At 40.1% G+C, this 18,113-nt stretch overlaps 1 protein-coding gene across 2 annotated transcripts in view; it reads left to right on the top strand.

Annotated features, from left to right (window-relative positions):
- SLC12A4 (solute carrier family 12 member 4) overlaps window positions 1–15,375 on the top strand; it is a 50,685-nt gene extending 35,310 nt beyond the window's left edge. For both annotated transcript variants that reach the window (XM_075765816.1, XM_075765817.1), the window contains exons 11-24: window positions 1,503–1,560; window positions 3,158–3,332; window positions 3,708–3,826; window positions 4,319–4,417; window positions 4,769–4,888; window positions 5,653–5,757; window positions 6,766–6,934; window positions 7,702–7,897; window positions 8,611–8,780; window positions 8,961–9,092; window positions 9,190–9,297; window positions 10,108–10,292; window positions 12,990–13,123; window positions 14,210–15,375. In XM_075765816.1, coding sequence (XP_075621931.1) covers window positions 1,503–1,560; window positions 3,158–3,332; window positions 3,708–3,826; window positions 4,319–4,417; window positions 4,769–4,888; window positions 5,653–5,757; window positions 6,766–6,934; window positions 7,702–7,897; window positions 8,611–8,780; window positions 8,961–9,092; window positions 9,190–9,297; window positions 10,108–10,292; window positions 12,990–13,123; window positions 14,210–14,301 — 1,862 coding nt within the window. In that variant the 3' untranslated portion in view covers window positions 14,302–15,375. The remainder of the gene's footprint in view (window positions 1–1,502; window positions 1,561–3,157; window positions 3,333–3,707; window positions 3,827–4,318; window positions 4,418–4,768; window positions 4,889–5,652; window positions 5,758–6,765; window positions 6,935–7,701; window positions 7,898–8,610; window positions 8,781–8,960; window positions 9,093–9,189; window positions 9,298–10,107; window positions 10,293–12,989; window positions 13,124–14,209) is intronic.
- Window positions 15,376–18,113: the final 2,738 nt, after the last annotated feature.

The following is an 18,113-nucleotide window of genomic DNA, read 5'->3' as shown; positions in this document are numbered from 1 at the left end:
TTTTTTTTCCCCTTGATTTTTAACATCATCATCTGATCTAATGCTATTCCATGATTCGCAGTCACATCCCCAGCTGGCATGCGTGGAAGTGTTACAAACAGTGTGCTCAGCAGTGAGCTCCACGTAGCTGTGAACAACTGGACATTTCCCGCCTGTTTCCACTGACACTGGAGTACGTAATTTGTGGAATATGAAGGTGTTCCTCATACCAGATTTCTAGGTGGCGTGTGCTTGTGTTGAGAGGAACGGCCTTTGTCCCAGTTGAAGTTGCCAGGTTTTGTATCTGGTTAAACTCTTCAAGGCTAGGACGACAGGAGCTTTGCTTAGGAAAGACTGTTTTAACCTCTTCTCTCCTGCTAGAGGAAAGATGAGCTGAGGTCTTGCAGCTTCATCTAGTTGTTGGTGTCCCAAACTACAATTTATCAACATAAGAGATTAAAAAAAGCAAGGCAAAAGGTAATTAATATGAGCAAGGGCTTCAAAACTTCTTTATCAGAGCTTTCGGAATAAATCCCACCCAAAGGGCAGCTGGCTGAGGTGACTATCCTGGAAATTCTGTTGTTTTGAACCTGGTTTTTTGGCAAACCTTGACAAGCTGTGAATCAGCATCCCAGCTCACTTGTCCCAGCTTCTTGGGAGTGCAGCTTTTCCAGATGTTACTTTGGGAACTGACCCTGTACCAAGAAGTATGTGTTTCCTAGGAAAGTAATAAATATTAAAACAGGTCACAGACATAACCCCCAGCTCTAGTATTAAAATATTTGCAGGTCAAAACTTAACGTTGTGATGGGTAAGTTTATATGTAGATATTAATACGCCACCCAGTGGAAGGCTTACACTGTAATTTTTAGGAGTGATCAATGTTTCCCCTTTTATTACTCTTTGTATTTTACAGTTGCATTTCAGGGGTAGAGGGTAGAGTTTAGGACTTAACTATTCATGTAAACTTAAATCACAAGGTCAAAAACTTTACTGGAATGCCAGAGTACAAGTATTTTGTACTCCCCAATGCAGTAGTAGTACAGTTTAATAGCAAACCCAATATTCAAAGACTTACTGGTGATGTGAATGCCATCAGAGACCACAAAATGAGAAAGTGCAAAGTAACGGTTTGCTGTATGTTTAAAATAACTTCAAAGGAAATAATTTTATATGTAAATGTCAATTTAATCTGCTAGATTAGGCCAGAAACTGAGATTAAAATATCTCTTTTCTCTCTCCTTCTCTTGTGTCTGAAGATAGGTCCTTTATTGTAACATTTAAAACTATCTTTTTTAAAAATTGAAACTTAGAATAATAACTCTGTCACTTTAATATTAGAAAGTATATATGAGTAGTGAGGCATTAATTTACTCATGAGCTTTACCACGTACTTATGAAGATGCTGCAGTGCAAATGCTGTAGGACAGAGGCACGTGTTGAACTTTCCACGGTATTTTCTATGGTTGTTTTAATCTGCTATGTCTAAATAAATCCTACTTCCTTAGCACACTGTACTCAAGACTTCAGTTGTGTGTTATTATTTGGAGCCTGCATAGAAGGTGTAGTTCTGAGAGATAAGTAAGTTTTACTGCTTTAATGCTCTCCTTTCTTTTTCTTTTTATGCAGGGCAGATGTGTTCTTTTCCATCTTGTGCCCCTCTCCCCCCCCCCTTTTTTTTTCTTTTAGTTCTGGGTGCCTTTTAAACCATATTTGTATGTAAATTGTAAACAATGTTTTATGAATCTTCTTGTATTTGATTTGATACAGATTTTCCGTCCTATGTCTTAATTCCTTCTCTTCCCTCCTCCTGCCAACTGCCCCCTATTTTGATGAGCCCTCTTTAGTTTGCAGGGGTACTGGAGCCCTTGCTCGGCTAGGCGAGCCCGCAGTCCCAACGCGAGTGGGGCTGTGCGAGGGCGGCTGAGGGAGGTTTGAGGCCAGGCACCCCTTTTGGGGCTGGCACCTTTGGCCTGGGAGCAGGGGCTCAACGTTTACAGTTTGGAGGATGGACGCTGATTTTGGTCGAGAGTGACGTAAGGAGTTCCAGGGGTATTCGTTCAAAGATCAGATCCCTAACAGTGAACTATAGATTGGTATTTTTTCTTTCTCTTCCCTAGAGAAGCAAGATACAAACCAACAAAGATTGCCTGTCTTTTTTTTCTTTTTTCTTCTTGAGATGAACCTGAATTTTTTTTTTCCTCAATTCGTTGTCCTATTTTTTGTTAATTACTGAGTTTGGCAAAATTACTCTTTGCAAGCTGTTTTCTGTCTTCCTTGCCATCTGAGGTACTACTGTTGATTTTTTTAAAAGTACTGGTGATGTCAATAGTTTATGCCGAATACCTGAAATTATTTCAGCCTACAGTATGTTAGGAAATAGCTTGCAGAGTTGCTCTAATCTTGCTTGTGCTTGCTGACCATGTTGCCTAAGTCAATGACCAGTCTAATGTATGTTCCCTTTCCCATGCCAAAGAAACTCTTAAAAGTAAGCCAGGCAGATGGCACACGTCTGTATGTGTGCTCATAGTGGTATTCATAGGAAGAATTATTTCCTCATAGTATTTGTGATTCTTTTTTTGCACAGAAACTCAGTCAGACATCTGTAACTAGACAAAGTTTGGTATTTGGTAATCTCTGCCCTCAGGTGTTCCCAGTAAACCAAATGACAGTGGTCCCAGTACTAGAGTCTACAAGTACTTTTTCTGTGAAAATTTCCCTCATATTGACGGATTCTTTCCAGTGGACAAGCAATGAAATGCTTGTGAATATAATTGTCTGGGGAAAAAAAACCCCAAACAAACAACAAACCAAAGCAAGCAACCAAAAAAACCCCAGTCTTCTGTAGGGATGTCTGATACTGGATTGTGTTTGGTGTTTTAAGCATTAAACTTACTTTTTTTGTTAAGAATGAAAGTGGAAAATAATGTGATAATAACATAACGGTTTTATAATATAAAATCAAAAGAAAGTTTTCGAATTGTTGAAATCAGGCTGCAGACACTTCCTATCTGTGTATTAAAAGTAACTCAGATTACTTCCTGTATTTCCTAATCAAGAAAATATATAATATATAGTATTTAATATTTAAATGACATCTTAAAACAGACCAAGAAAATCAAAAGTGAGTGTCAAAATACTCTTTTGGATACAAATTTCTCGCTGCTGCTCTCTGCAGGTACGGTGATGCAGTGAACAAGAACTTAGTGGTGGGGACCCTTTCGTGGCCGTCGCCATGGGTCATTGTGATAGGATCCTTCTTCTCTACCTGCGGAGCAGGTTTACAGAGCCTTACTGGAGCCCCCCGGCTGCTGCAGGCGATAGCAAAGGACAACATCATTCCTTTCCTCTGGGTTCGTACATCTTAAAGGCATTCTGAACATAGTAACTAACCAGCTATTTGACTTTATGCTCTTGGAAATCAGATTTATTTTCCCTTGTTTGCCTAGCGTTGATGTGAAGGTCAACAGTTTTTATTTTAATGCTTTGGGGTTTTTTTTGTAAAAAAACCCTACAAATATTTATAAAGGAGTTTGAATAGTAATATGGTAATTTTATGAAGAAATCTAACATCCAATTCAGCAAAGCACAAAAAGCCATTAGAATAATTTGACTCTAGAGAAAAAAGTATGTAGGAAAATTACTACTGTTTTTTAAAATGTTATTTTTTTTTCATTATAACCTTATGAAATACTTGGAAGATATGCTTAATGCTTCTGTTTCTTCAGGTTTTTGGTCATGGAAAAGCAAATGGTGAACCAACGTGGGCTCTTCTCTTAACAGCATTAATTGCTGAACTGGGAATCCTTATTGCTTCACTTGACATGGTGGCTCCAATTCTCTCAATGTAAGAAACAGGGCGTTGCTTTTTAAGGGGATGGAGGGTGGGAGGAGAAAAGAGTGATACTCTTTTGAGTTTTGCTAATTTGATTGTCTTTCAGAACCATATCTTAAATCAGTAAAGCAAATTACTGGAGCCTGAGTTCCATTTCTATGAATTCTCTGGCTTCAGGGTCTACATATAAATTTATTTGTTTCTGCTCTGGAGTATTCTGTGAATAAACGTGTTTTTAGTATATTATTATTTTGTTGGGGGAAAACGTTATTTTTGTCACAGAACAAAGATAGTGTTGATGTTATGGATTGATCTGACTTGATCCAATTAAAAAACTGTTCTAACTATTTTATACTTATAGTTGAGGGTAATAAGAATCAGAGGGATAGGCACATATGACAGGGCAGCCGTATTTTGACAGTAGATCATTTCTGTGATTATAATACATGCCAGAATCTATAAATGTGTGTGCTAAAAGGTTTTGCACTTTTTTTGCTTCTGCAGGTTTTTCTTAATGTGTTACCTCTTCGTTAATCTGGCATGTGCAGTACAGACGCTTCTTAGAACCCCAAACTGGCGGCCCCGATTTAAATACTATCACTGGTAAGCAAAAGGCCAGCAAGCTTTACATCTAGTCTGTAATCTACAGGATGGGTTTTAGAAGAACTGTCTCCATGAGGGTTGTGGCATCTTTTATTTCTCTGGATATCAGTTCTAGACAAGAGTACATTGATGTAATATTCATAGTGGACCAGACCCAGATATTTAATGGCTTGACTGTTTCATGCCTGCAACACGATACTAAAACTGTCAAGGATGGGGGAGATTGGAAGCTTTAGTTTCACTGCCAGTTCAGAATAGACAATTTAAAGAAAAAAGAGGAGGAAAATAATTGACTTCTTTTTAAGCTTTTCTACCCCACTACTCAGTAATATCTTTGCTTTTTTGTTGCAGGGCACTCTCATTTTTAGGCATGAGTATTTGCCTGGCACTGATGTTCATTTCATCTTGGTATTATGCTTTGGTAGCTATGCTTATTGCAGGCATGATTTACAAGTACATCGAATACCAAGGGTAAGTATTAACTGGGTAGAAAAGGGTAGGACACAGACTGGGTCTACTTTTCATGAATCATCTCTAACCTTCGCATTTGGAGAAGGAACTGCCCAGAGATATGACTTAGAGGGCTTCCCTTATTACTTTTTTTTTTTTTTTTCCTCTTTATTTTACTGTGTCAGTGCTAAACAAAAGCCCCTGAAGTGCTTTGTTATTAAGCCTCTAAAGGTGTTTGGTGAAACTTGAGAGTCACAGGAATCAGAAACCCTGGCTGGGATCCTCTCTCCTGCTGCCTATCACACATAATTACGTCAGGCCCTGAACTCCTGAAGGCAGCCATCTTATTCCAATTTATTTGGTGCAAAGGTCTGTCTAGAACAGTCCTTGAATAGCTGAATCTGCAGGTTAGGTTGCCTGAGATTGTTAATATCTGATGGAGTCAGGCTGTACTATGGCTATGTAAGTGAATTTTAACAAATCAGGTATTGAAATGCCTGCTTATGCTTGGGAAGCATTCTCTGTAGAGGAGTGCTGATTACAAATTAAACACAGAATGTGTTGTGGTATACAGCTGACCGAAACATTCACATTTCTCTCACATGATATGTGGTAAGTATCACAGGCATACCTGTACAAATGATAAATATACACGCGATGCATGCTGTGTGTCACATTATTAAACTCATTATAAGGTAGTGATTTCTCTATAGCATGACTCTAAGTGTGCAGTTAAACACTCATGAAACCATATATGTATTGGCTAAATTGTGTGTTCTTCACAGTGCGGAGAAGGAATGGGGTGATGGTATCCGGGGTCTGTCACTCAGCGCAGCAAGATACGCCTTACTCAGACTGGAGGAGGGCCCTCCGCACACAAAGAACTGGAGGTACTAATTTTAGACTAATAAAACGCACTGTCATGAGTATCTACTTCACTTAAGGAATTAAAATGGACTCCAAATGAGATGCTTTTGGTCTGTGTGAAGGAATTTAAATGCACAGAATGTTTAAAAAAAAAAAGTGTTGAGTCTGAGGTAAGCTGCCCTGTCACTGCCCAAGCCCTACTGTGTGGGCCCTGCATGGGCAGAACTTTCGTGTTCTTTGGATCTTTAGTCGACCTCTGAATTGGTGAATTCAGAAGTGGAACTTGGGAAAACTGTGGAGATCTCAGAGTACAGAGGTCCAGAGGCCCATGATAATTTGCACAGGGGGCACAAAGAAGTCACTGCTATCGTTCTAGGATTAAAAACCAGAACAGCAGCCAACATTTCTCCCTCTGGGTTTGTGTGTTGAAGACAGATTAAGTGGGCAAGAACCCTCTTCTCAGTTATGCATTGCACAACTCCTAGTCCTCTTGTTCAGAGCCTAAGAATCTACCAAAGAGAGCGTTTTATAAATCTTTTTATACTTGGTCAACTATAGCTTAAGAGAGAAAATAACTTAATTGATGTGTAGCAATACCTTAAGGGACAGATGGGATCTGTGTTTAGATGAAAATATTCATGTTTCCCAACTGTTTGGCAGAAGTATCCAAATAGATCTGAAGGACCGCCTTACAATATGAACACAGCGTGCGCTCTAATAGTGCTTAAAAGAGACTTGAAAATCAACCATGTAAATAAAACACTAATGCAAGCCTCTTAAGCTAAGTACATGAACGGGTTTTATGACTGTCAAAACAATGCAGCAGAATTCCCTCAACGCTTCAAATCTGCTTTGAATCAAGAGAAACAAAATATCAATTAAAATCCCTCTAATGTGTGAGGTACAGAAAGGAGGTACTGTTTCAGAGTTAATATTTGAGCACGATTGAAGTGATGAGAGAGGCAGGTTTTTAGAAGTGTTTTTGTTAAAGCCTTAGTGAAAAATACATTCCCTCTTTTTATTTTCTCCAGGCCTCAGTTGCTAGTGCTTCTGAAACTTGATGAAGATTTGCATGTAAAATACCCTAGATTGTTAACATTTGCATCTCAGTTGAAAGCTGGCAAAGGTTTGACTATCATAGGATCAGTGATCCAAGGGAATTTCTTGGAAACTTATGGAGAAGCCCAGGCTGCTGAACAGGTCGGTGTCCTAAACAAATTCCTAAAGTAAAAAGGGGTGAGTAGGCAGGTGACTTAAAAGTTTCATAATCATCCATGGAGAAAAGTGTGGTGTGGTGATAAGTATATTACAAAAAGCATTGAAGGATGGTTCTGAAAATTTGTTAGAAATAATTTCATCTTCCTCACTGTGTAAACATGGCATCACAGCCCTGTTTCCATCTGTATGGTATCAGCACATCACTGTTTTCTTCCCCAGAGGCTTTTTTTATACAGGCAAACTGTTACAAAGGAAAAATTCGTAGGTTTCGTTTTTAAACAAGTAAAGGGTATGGTATTCTTGATAGGTGTGGGGGGGTTCAGTGCTTATATTTGTAAACTGAATGTAATAACACAGCGTGTTACATAGAAATCTGAAACTGGAAATCTGAATGAAGTTAGTTAACCTTGGGTTAAAAAAGGTGAGTGTTTTAGGATTAGAAAATGAGACAGTAACACAGATATCACTGACTGCTACTATGAATGAGAGAGTATAGCACAAACAAAAAAACCCTTCTCAATCTCTTAGATATTATGTTTGGAAGGGAACTGTGCATTTTAAACAAGTATTATTCACAGTTAATGGCTATTTTCTCTTCTGTTCTATTAAGGAAAGCAGATGAGCAGAACTTTGCTTTGAAATATGTTTTACCTGTGGATGTGTGAACCAGGAATTTACACTGAAATCACATGACAGAGAAATGCTAAGAGTTCTTTTGGTTGTGAGTTTTTTCCTTATCTCTCTTGCAGACTATTAAGAATATGATGGACATTGAGAAGGTGAAAGGATTTTGTCAAGTAGTTGTGGCCAATAAAGTTCGAGAAGGAATTGCCCACTTGATCCAGTCCTGTGGACTAGGCGGCATGAAACATAACACTGTGGTTTTGGGGTGGCCATATGGCTGGAGACAAAGTGAAGATCCAAGGTCATGGAAGACGTTTATAGGTGAGCTTTAAAGGTTCTGTCTGTGTGAACAGAGATGTTTATTACACATATGGTACACACGGGGGATGTTAACCGAATCTATGTGAAACTGGTTTTGGTTTTTCTAGTAATGGTTGTGAAGTAGATAATTTCTCACAAAAGTGCTCTAAGTTTAAATTTTACTTCTTGTAGGCAGAAGACCTATGAAAGACCTTTAAAGATTAATCTAGCAACTAAAATTCCTCTGCCTAGTGAATGGTTAAAAAATTCCGGACTTGAGAAATACCAGTTTTATGGCAACATATGATTTGTTTCCTAGATAATCTCTGCCTTGTCACTGGTCCTAACCTATCCATCTCTTTCCACTACTGGAGTGAACACTCTCCTTGCCTGTATGCCTCTCCTGCCCCTGTGGTCCGGTTACTTAACACAGTCAGATTGGAACAAAGCAGGTGCTTTCTCCTCGTACTGAGCGTTGAAGCTCGCTGCTTTTATTTCAAACATGAAATAGGGCTTGTGTTCCTGCAAGTCTGTTTTATCCTAGCTTTGTCATTTGGTCTGACCTGTCTATACAAGCCTTGCTGTGCATACTTGCCTTTATGCAAGTGATGACTTTTATGGTTTGCTGACATTTCCTCAGTAACTTTTTAAAAAAAAAAACAACAACCCACAAACAAACATAGATCACACTTTCAGAATTGGAAGTAACTGTCTGTTCTTCTCCTTTTGGGCAGGTACTGTTCGCTGCACAACTGCAGCCCATCTGGCTCTGCTGGTTCCCAAAAATGTGTCTTTCTACCCCAGCAACCATGAGCGTTACAATGAAGGCAACATTGACGTGTGGTGGATTGTGCATGACGGAGGCATGTTGATGTTGCTTCCTTTTCTTCTCAAACAGCACAAAGTAAGGAGCTGGCCAAAGAATGTTTGCCGCCCAACTACTTCTGTGTGCAGTAGTTTAAAGAAACAAGGTCCAGTAGTGGAGCCTGTATTGATAAATGAGAGTGGATATATTGATAAGTTTCTGTTTCATAGAGCAAAATATTATTGGTTCAAATACTGAGAGTTTGCATTCCCTCATCAGGTTTGGAGAAAATGCAAGATGAGAATTTTTACTGTTGCTCAGATGGATGATAACAGCATCCAGATGAAGAAGGATTTGGCTACTTTCCTCTATCAACTCCGAATAGAGGCAGAGGTAGAAGTAGTAGAAATGGTAAGGGATTTGAGCCGTTTTTCACTTTATGATGCAAATGGTGGTATTTGGTTATGACTTGATTACAAGCACAGTATTTTTTTTTTTATTTCTGCAGCACAATAGTGATATCTCAGCATATACTTATGAGAGAACTCTTATGATGGAGCAGAGATCTCAGATGCTGAGGCAAATGAGGCTGACAAAAACAGAGAGGGAAAGGGAGGTATGTCATTTGTGGTTGATTGCTACGGGCTGCTGAGGTGGATGACACAAAGTGCCTTCCTACGAGTGTTATATATAGCTGCTGCTTAAATTTAACTCCTGTGTTCTAAAGGTGTAAGGAAATACTTTTAGTGTAGCTTTTTTGTTTCCCAGAATTGCATGTAGTCATTGAATAGCCTGGCTGTACTTGCAAAACCATGCTAGAAGTGGTTTGTTTTGGGGGAAAAGGATAGCAGCGTATATGTTGTAGAAACGACTTGTGTGTTCCCCTTTGTGATGTAAATGATAGTCCATGACTTGAGGATGTAAGTCTTGTCTCAACCCTTTCTTGACCTTGTTTTTGCTTTATATGAGATGTCCGGGGTTTGTCTCAATTTGTAGTATATCCTGTTTTCCTACTGACGATTTCCTTCCAGTTTGGACACGTAGCTATGAAAGGTGCAGATGATCTAATTTTTCTGCATGTGTTTGTCCAACTATGTTGCTGTTGTTGTTAGTTTTGAGTCAAACTTGTCCATTGTTTCAGACCATGTCATGATGTGAGCTAGACTGTTGTTTTTTCTTGTATAATACCAGGCCTCTGTTAGTCCAAATTCTGCACGGCTTACACCCATCAAAACTGTTTAAAGTCAGTTTGGTCTGTAAGATCATTGGCTAGGGCAGATGCCTGGTACCAGAGCTGTCCTAAATGCTGAATTGACTGTTCCACTGTATGCTTTATTTTGTACAAAAGGTCTTTAGTTGCTTAAACAGAACCAGGGAACGTAAAATAAAGTCTCTGAGTTTACCTCATCATTCATGTGCCTTCTAGGCTCAGCTGGTAAAGGACAGACATTCAATAGCACGTTTGGAGAGCCTCTACTCTGATGAAGAAGATGAGGGGGACCCGGTTCCTGAGAACATCCAGATGACCTGGACAAAAGAGAAATGTGATGCTGAGAAGCGGAACCGAGGCAGTGCTGTGGGAAGCTTCAGAGATCTCATCAGCATTAAGCCGTGAGTCTTGTCTAAGTCAACAACTTGCTCCTCCTGAAACTCTAGATGTGCTGTGCTTTTGTCCTTTGTCTCTTAATCCTTGGTTTAGATTTGCGCAATAAACATTGAGACCCGACTACTGAAAAGACAGCAGTTAGCCTCCTGAGAAATCTCTAACCAATTAAATGTGGCACACATCCCTCAACATTTTACTTGGTGTAGTCAAACTCTGTTGGAGCTGTTGAATCCTATTATAACTTACCTCCTGTACCCCAAATACCTCAACCACACAATTAAAAACCAGACTGATAATTTCCCTGATCTAATCAGAATTTAAAAAAAGACTAATAACTTCATTAATGTGTAGTCCAGATGCTTAATGCAGCAAGGAAGAAGCTGTGAAGATGGTGCTGAATGACTGTGAATAGAACATGTGTGTGATAAAACCCTCCAAGACAGGCTTGCTGTTGAAGGAGCACTGACATGTAACAACAGCCATAGTATTACCACGTGCGTGCCCCATGAATAGGTAGAAGTAAAGCTCTATTGGTGCCTTTGTATAAAAACGCATGAATCTCCTGTGACCTCTTTGATGTAGTACATCTTACACGAAGTGTTCACTCAGCTTTGCATACTTGACAAAGTTCCAGATTTTTCTTCCTCGTAAATCAGTGAGAATTCAAATCTGATTTAGGATGAATCATACATAGTTTATATACTGTAGAAATTCTGCTGAATTTGGTGTTAACTACCTGTACTTTTTCCTCTTCCATGCTTTCAGAGAGTGGGAAAACTTGTAAGTTTGTTATTTAACTTAGAAGTACATTAAGATGGTTGAGAGGGAAGACTTCATTTTCTCAACTAACAGCAGGAAAACCATGTAATTATGGAAGAAAAGGAGTTAGAGTTGAGCAGTCTTACCAATGTTTTTAAAGGGAGCAGGATTAGCCGCTTATGCTAAGTATCATTATAAACAGCACGTAACAAACTACAAGAGTTGTCCTGACAAGAACTAAGTCAGGATAGAAAACAATTAATTACAGGTTTGAACCTATTCTCTTAAGCAGAGTATGACACAAGAAGTGGGAAACATTACTCATTTAGAGAAGCTCTTGTTCCAAAACACTGCTTTGATGTTCTTTCTGGCAGTTTCTGGACACTAAACAAACGCCTTCTTACAGCCTACACCTTCAAATCACTGGGGAGAGGCCATTTTAAATGTCACTTCAGAGAATACCCAACCTTTAGTTTTCAATTACTTTTCCAAAACTATACATAGTTAATGACAGTATATTGTTTCTGGTGCTGGTTTCTTCCTCACTTCCTGTACACATAATCTGGCCACTGTGTTGTCCCTGGCTTTCTGAAGCTGATGTGGTGAAGGCAGAGGATGTCCTTGCTCTAAATTAAATAAGAATGTGAAATTCCAGAGAGGTAATTCAAAGTGGGTAAATTGTGGTGTTAGTATAATACACATTATTCTTACCATTGCGTCTTCTGTTTTCTGTCTATATAAAACATTGCCTTGCAAACCTAAATATTTGGAAGAGCAGCAAGGTTACTAAAGACTTTCACTTGTAACATGTAAAGCTGAACTGTAGATTTATATTAATTTGTTTCTATTAATACTTGGTTTTAATATATTAAAATGAAGGAAAACACCCAAGTGGAAATCCTCAAAGCTGCAAATATATTCTGCCTTTGATATGGCTATTTCTGTATTGTTTTTCCTTTTATGTTACCAAAATAATGATTTCCTGTAGGAAGGAAACATTCCCTGGCTCAAAATCCCCAAAGGATACTCTCCAGTTCTGTCCCAGCGTAATTGGTGTTATTTTGTGATGATACATTCTGAATAATTAAACCTGTTACCTCTGTTAGCCTGGATTCTTAAGGAGCAGAGGCTTACGAGATCATGCTGCACCTATTCCCTTCTCTCCCTAACTTTTGAACCAAGTGGCTGCTCAAATTTGAAAGCATGATTGAGATTTTAAAGATACTGGGGTCATAAGTCTTTCTTGTAAATATCCAGGCAGAGAGGTTGATGAGTGTCCAACTGAAGGAAAGGTTAAAATCCGTACTGTACCCCGGAAAAGCCCCATTAGCAGGCGTACAGCCAGCCAGCTGTTTGTAGGCTGTGTTCCAGCCTATGAATCTTTAGGAGGCCAGGCTTTCTCTGGAGATGGCAACTGCTGTTCCGCACAAAAACCAAGCGCACTCAGGGAAGTGTGGACTGAGCGCAATGGTACCAGTCTCCTACTTGGTTCCAATGGGTCTCTGAGAGAGTTTTCCAGTAGTGAGTCTGGAGAGGTGCATAGTCTGGGCTGCCGTGGGAGCGAGGGGATCTGCAGAAGGGGAGGCTCTGCAGGCACAAGTGTCCATGGTCAGAGAGACGTCCCTTCGTGCAAATGTGTTTTAATTTCTCGCACAAGACTGTAAATCCTCTTTATCAAATATACTTCTTGAAAAGCAATGTAACTTCGTAAACTGGAGACTTGACTCCAGGAATCTTAAAACCAGTGGACGAGCGGTACCTGAGGAACTCTGTGAAATCTCTTTTGTATCTTAATGATTAAGTCTGAAATATTTTACTGTGTGTTGACTTCACATGTCACACAGTATTTAAGAGATTTAAGGTATGCTTTTAAGGGCCTTTTTAATCATTCACTTTTCAGAGGCATGTTTCTAACATTAAGTCTGAATGTGCTTCTTCTACAGGAACCAGTCTAATGTCCGAAGAATGCACACAGCAGTGAAGCTAAATGAAGTTATTGTAAATAGATCCCACGATGCCAGACTTGTTCTCCTCAACATGCCTGGTCCTCCAAAGAACACTGATGGTGATGAAAACTGTATCCTTTTAGGCAAGACCTGGTCCATTCGGAAAAATCTTCCTTTACCCTGTGCTCCTGAATTCATTTTGCCGCAAATGCTGCCAAGCTCTAATATGTGAAACAGTGTCCACTGGGTGGGGGGTACTGGTTTGTGGCTGTTATGTAGTAATTGCTTAAAGTTGCCACTGGTTGCTGGGGAAGCCTTGTAGGTTTGAAATCTTGATTTAATTTATTTATTTATTAAATTAAATTAAATTTATTTTGTTTAATTCTCAGTAGTAGATGTAGCAGATGTTTAACAAGGCATTCACAGCAGCCAACGCTCTGGGCAGGGCAATGTCTGAACTCAAGTGAACAGGAGAAGTGTCTCAGACATAGTTCACACATCGGAATTTGGGAGCTTAGCCCCACGTACAATGCTCTGGTAAGATTAAAATTCAAACCCATGGTATTTAGGCACCTGCACCATGCCTCTAAGCCAGGCCAGAGCTGCGGGTTGTGATCTGGTGAGCCTGTTGGCGCTGCAGTTCTCTGTCCACAGCCGCTCTTCAGCCTTGGTTGTGCCATTAAATTAGCGAGCCTTTCACTGGCCTGTGCCAAAAAAATAGATGGCACAAATCATAGAACAAACGACTCTTTTCTTCTAAATCTAGGTCGTAGTAACATCTGTTTTGTGACAGTGTGCTGGCCCCTTTATCCTCTTAGCATAACAAGGTTTCAACCACAGCTACTGCAGCTCAGGAGAGATTTTAAACTTGAGGTTGTGGGTGAGGATGCTTATTCCTTCACCCTTCCCTGGAGAGGCTGAGCCACTGTGACTGAAAAACACTCAACATTCATGGAGAGTGTCTGGGAGGGAGTGTTGACTGTAACCTGGTGCCACCAGCGTCACTGATGGGCTCAGCTTTGGGCTGTGGCAGGTTTGTTTTGGAGCTGCTGAAACCATCTCTGCCCAACATGGGGACAGGCCCTGGTCTTGTCCCACAGAGGATGCCCCTGCAGCCTCCCTGCTACCAAAACCTGGCCACATAAACCCCGTACAGAGGCTGATCACTGCGTGTTTTGAGTTCGATAGTTCTTTTGTCCTTAACTTTATGGAAACAGACATGGAGTTTCTTGAAGTCTTGACTGAGGGTCTGGAGAGAGTATTACTTGTAAGAGGAGGCGGCCGAGAAGTCATCACAATTTACTCCTGATTTAGTACAAGCTTCTAACCCTGGTCTACATTTACCTTCTTGGCGATAACGGACATTCCAGTTTTAAATGGACAAGAAAAAAAGGTTTTTTGCCTAACTTTCTCCTCATCCAGTCCTATTCATCGTCCTTCCATTTGCAACATACATATCTTTTGGGATGCAGTATTGTTACACCATCCAATTAGCAACATAAGTTAATTGTGAAGCTGCCACATTATTGTTTCTGCTTTGGTACTCCAGCATTTGTGCATGTAGTTTAACACTAAGCCTATTTTTAGTCAGCACTGCTATGTGCAGTATTTTTAGTAACTGTATGTAAAGTTAGGACATGAAAGCCAGTTACTGTAAAAAGATTTTAAGAGCTTTTTGTATTAGGTTTGGGGGATAGAATTACATTATATAGCAGCTAGTTTCTGCTGAAGTTCAACTATAAAGCCTTTTCTAAGAGCACACTAAATTGTAAGAGAGGACTTAAAAAGCTTTGTTTTTCTGGGTTTATTTCCAGAACTAAACTCTCAGTATTGGGTAAGAATTTATACTTTTAATACATTTATTGATAGAGATTTAAATAAATTATGTTGATAGAGTTGAAATTATGTATGTAGCTTGCTACAAATTGTGTTGCTTCTGAGACTTGAGGTTCTGTGAGGCCAGATCCCTATTTATTTTTGTATTTATTTGTCAGAAGTATTGGATACGCAGATGCAGACTGTTTAGGCTAACAGAGATCTCTCAATAAATTTTGCATCATCAGTGGATTGGAGGACCAGTCCTGTGCAGTTCTTCCATGCTTTAAATTTCTCGCAGACCATCCATCAAAGTACATTGAGCATGTTGGAACCCTGTCTGTAGAGCCAGGTGCTATGCTGCACACATAGCGATGGGATTGCACTCACACAAGTGAAGGGGACCTGCTGCTTCATTGTATGCTTTATGCCCTTAGAGGAGACAGAAGAAAAGATGACCTAGATTAACCAATAAGTCTCTGGAGATTTTATCAAGCCCATTGAGTTGTACTTTATGTACAGAACATTCGTATTTTTTCAATAAAACGTTGCATACACTTTGAACGTATTCTTTGTGCTGTGGTGAATTACCTAGGAAAACCCCATTCGTCCTTCCCTGCATGGTGCTGCTGTGATCTGACTTCTCACTGGGTGAGGGGAAGATGGTGCAGAGGTGTTGGTGCTCCCCCAAACTGGGCATGTACCACACTGTGGAGGTGCCAGCTTAGTGCCGAAGTCAGTAAAGGCTCCTGGGTCTGGAGTTACTACCGTATGCAATAGCCAGGTACAACTCTGTACCTGTAAACCATGGGACACACACAAGCTGGTACGGCCTCAAGATTTCTGGCTGTCTGGGAAAGCAGTAATCCTATACGAGGGACCAGTGTGAGCTAACCTCTATGGGATGGATTAGTAGTATGGGAAAAAAGGTGGGGAGTGACACATTTCTCTGACCCATGTGCTCTCTCCAGTCTGTATACCAGCTCTGTCAGCCCTGTCGGGATAGTACTTGTGGTTGTTTCACGGAGGACAGCATGACCAATTTGTGAGACAGAAATCTGAGAAACTATCCAGGCTTTTATCTTGAATAAGCATAACATAATAAAAAAATGCTTGTTAAAGAGTTTTATAGGCCTAAGTTTGTTCTCTCTGTGAAACACAGGACATACCCGATGGGAGCAGGATGATACTAGTGCGTGCAAGATCTCTCTCTAATGGATATTTTTCTATTTTTTTTTTAACGGTCTTTGCTTTTCTGGTTTTGAAAACCAAAATTCATTTCACTCACATTTTAAAACCAATGGAAAAAAAACAAAAAACAACTTGCTTACTTGTAAATAGTGTGCTGTTTGTTACAGGACTAATAGTATGCAAGTATATGGCAGTCATGGTAGTTTACACCTATTTGCAAGCATTCTTTTATAGCAGCAATAAAAAAAAGTTTATGAAAACTATTCTTCAGACATTTATAGGCCTAACTATGAGATACTTTTTTTTTTACCAAATGTAAACTTCTAATATAAACATGCTGAGAAAGATACACACTTGTTCCTTAGGAAATTTTATGCATTTGGATGTCGTAACTCCACCTCACAAAAGGATTTTGGTGCCATCTATTACCCAACCCAAGTAACCTGTTTGTGGCTTTATTATGTTTTTAACATCAAGCCAAGTGAATATCCTTACTTATACATTAGGTTAGGTTTTTACAGGTGATTCTATGCAATTGTGGATTAAAAAAAAATCCTAATTCAGCATTGTGTGAAACCTGAGATTTAAGAGACTCCCAATTATCTAAGACATCTTTATAGACAGAAGGTTCCAAATAAGCTCCTCTGAGGCTTAGCTTACGTCAAAGTGCAGAATCTAGGGGTGCATGCCAGTGACAACTGGAAGTGGCATGGAAAAGCTTGTGTAAGAAAAACATCAATGAAAAAGGTAGTTTCTGGTTGAGTCAGCTTCTGTGAGGGCAACTGAATGCTCATCTTCCATTCCTGTCCCTCCTCTAAAACCTTTCTTTGGTAAGGAGATGAGAACACTGCAATTAAAACACAACATGACAGAGTTCATGTAAGCTCTTTGTCTATGAGTATATAGAATTACACTTAAAACCTGCATGTTATAGTTTTAATAATTAGTTATTAAAAAAAAAATCCTATTGTAACACAAAGGTGTTACTTTGCTTTATCTTTCATCTGGAGAAAACTCGCAATCAAAAAGCTGTTTTACTTTCTGAGGAGCAGTGCGTTGCGCCTTCATCGCAAAGCACGTTTGCCTTAGCCCTGAAACCCAGCAGAGGGCACCAGGCTGCCTCCTTTGGTGCTTCCCCAGGACGAGGAATACCACAGCAGTTACCCAGATGACTTGGGAATTAATGTTGAGTGGCAATTTTTCATGCTATTCATCTAAACAGTACTTCTTTGAATTCTAAATGCACTGATAGGAAATGAAACATGATAAATTAATAAATTTCCATTTAAACAATACATCCTCCTCCCCTGTCCCCATTTCTCATTTTCTCATCTGCATCATCCATAATAATGTTTGCTTTTTCAGTAGTTCCCTTGGGAAGGGGAAAAAAACCTGCCTCATGCTGTGCTCTGGAGTTGAAAAGTTCTCATTCCGTTCTGGAGTGATAATCCCCTTGCATGGTCACTGGCCCAGCTCTGTAGGCAGGTGCTGCCAAGACAAAGCGCCGCTCTCCCCTGGGGAGAGGTACCCCATCGCTCTGGACAGCAGCACTCAGAACTACAGTGCAGCCCAGCAGGTGATGGGATTTTGAAGAAAATTTCCCATCATAGCCACACTCAGTATTCCAAGCTCAGGCAGCTCTTTGAACAGACTGCGCCCTGCCAGTGGACAATCGACTAAAATGGAGTCTGATCAGCAACCTCTGTCCGAAATTATCTCTCTGCCCTTAAAATAAGGCAGGCAGGTCTCTCACTGTTGGGAAAAGGGTTATAAGGGCACATCTCTTCCTCAAGCTGGGGAAGGTGCCTGCCAGCCAGGCGGACACTGTTTACTCCTGACAGGCCTGATGTTCATGTCTTCGGTTGGTTCCTGAGGCAGGCCTGTCCTAGTACTTCAAGAAGTGCTAGACAGCCCGTGTGCTTACTATGCGTGATGGGCTAACTCTGAGCTGAGAAATGGGTGAAAGGCTGAGCAAACAGGACAATTTCAAAAGCATAAGGGGTACCTGGCTACTGCTGAGTGGCAATGGGAGGTGTCTCCAACTTATCTCCACCCAGAGCTTTGTCTGAGGTTCTCTGCACTGTCTCGTGGGACTGCCAAGGTAGCTGTCAGTAC

This window comes from Balearica regulorum, chromosome 13 (genome assembly GCF_011004875.1).
Source record: "Balearica regulorum gibbericeps isolate bBalReg1 chromosome 13, bBalReg1.pri, whole genome shotgun sequence".
Taxonomy (NCBI): Eukaryota; Metazoa; Chordata; class Aves; order Gruiformes; family Gruidae; genus Balearica; species Balearica regulorum.
The sequence above is the reverse complement of the archived record's forward strand: the minus strand, read 5'-3'. Positions and strand labels throughout refer to the sequence as shown.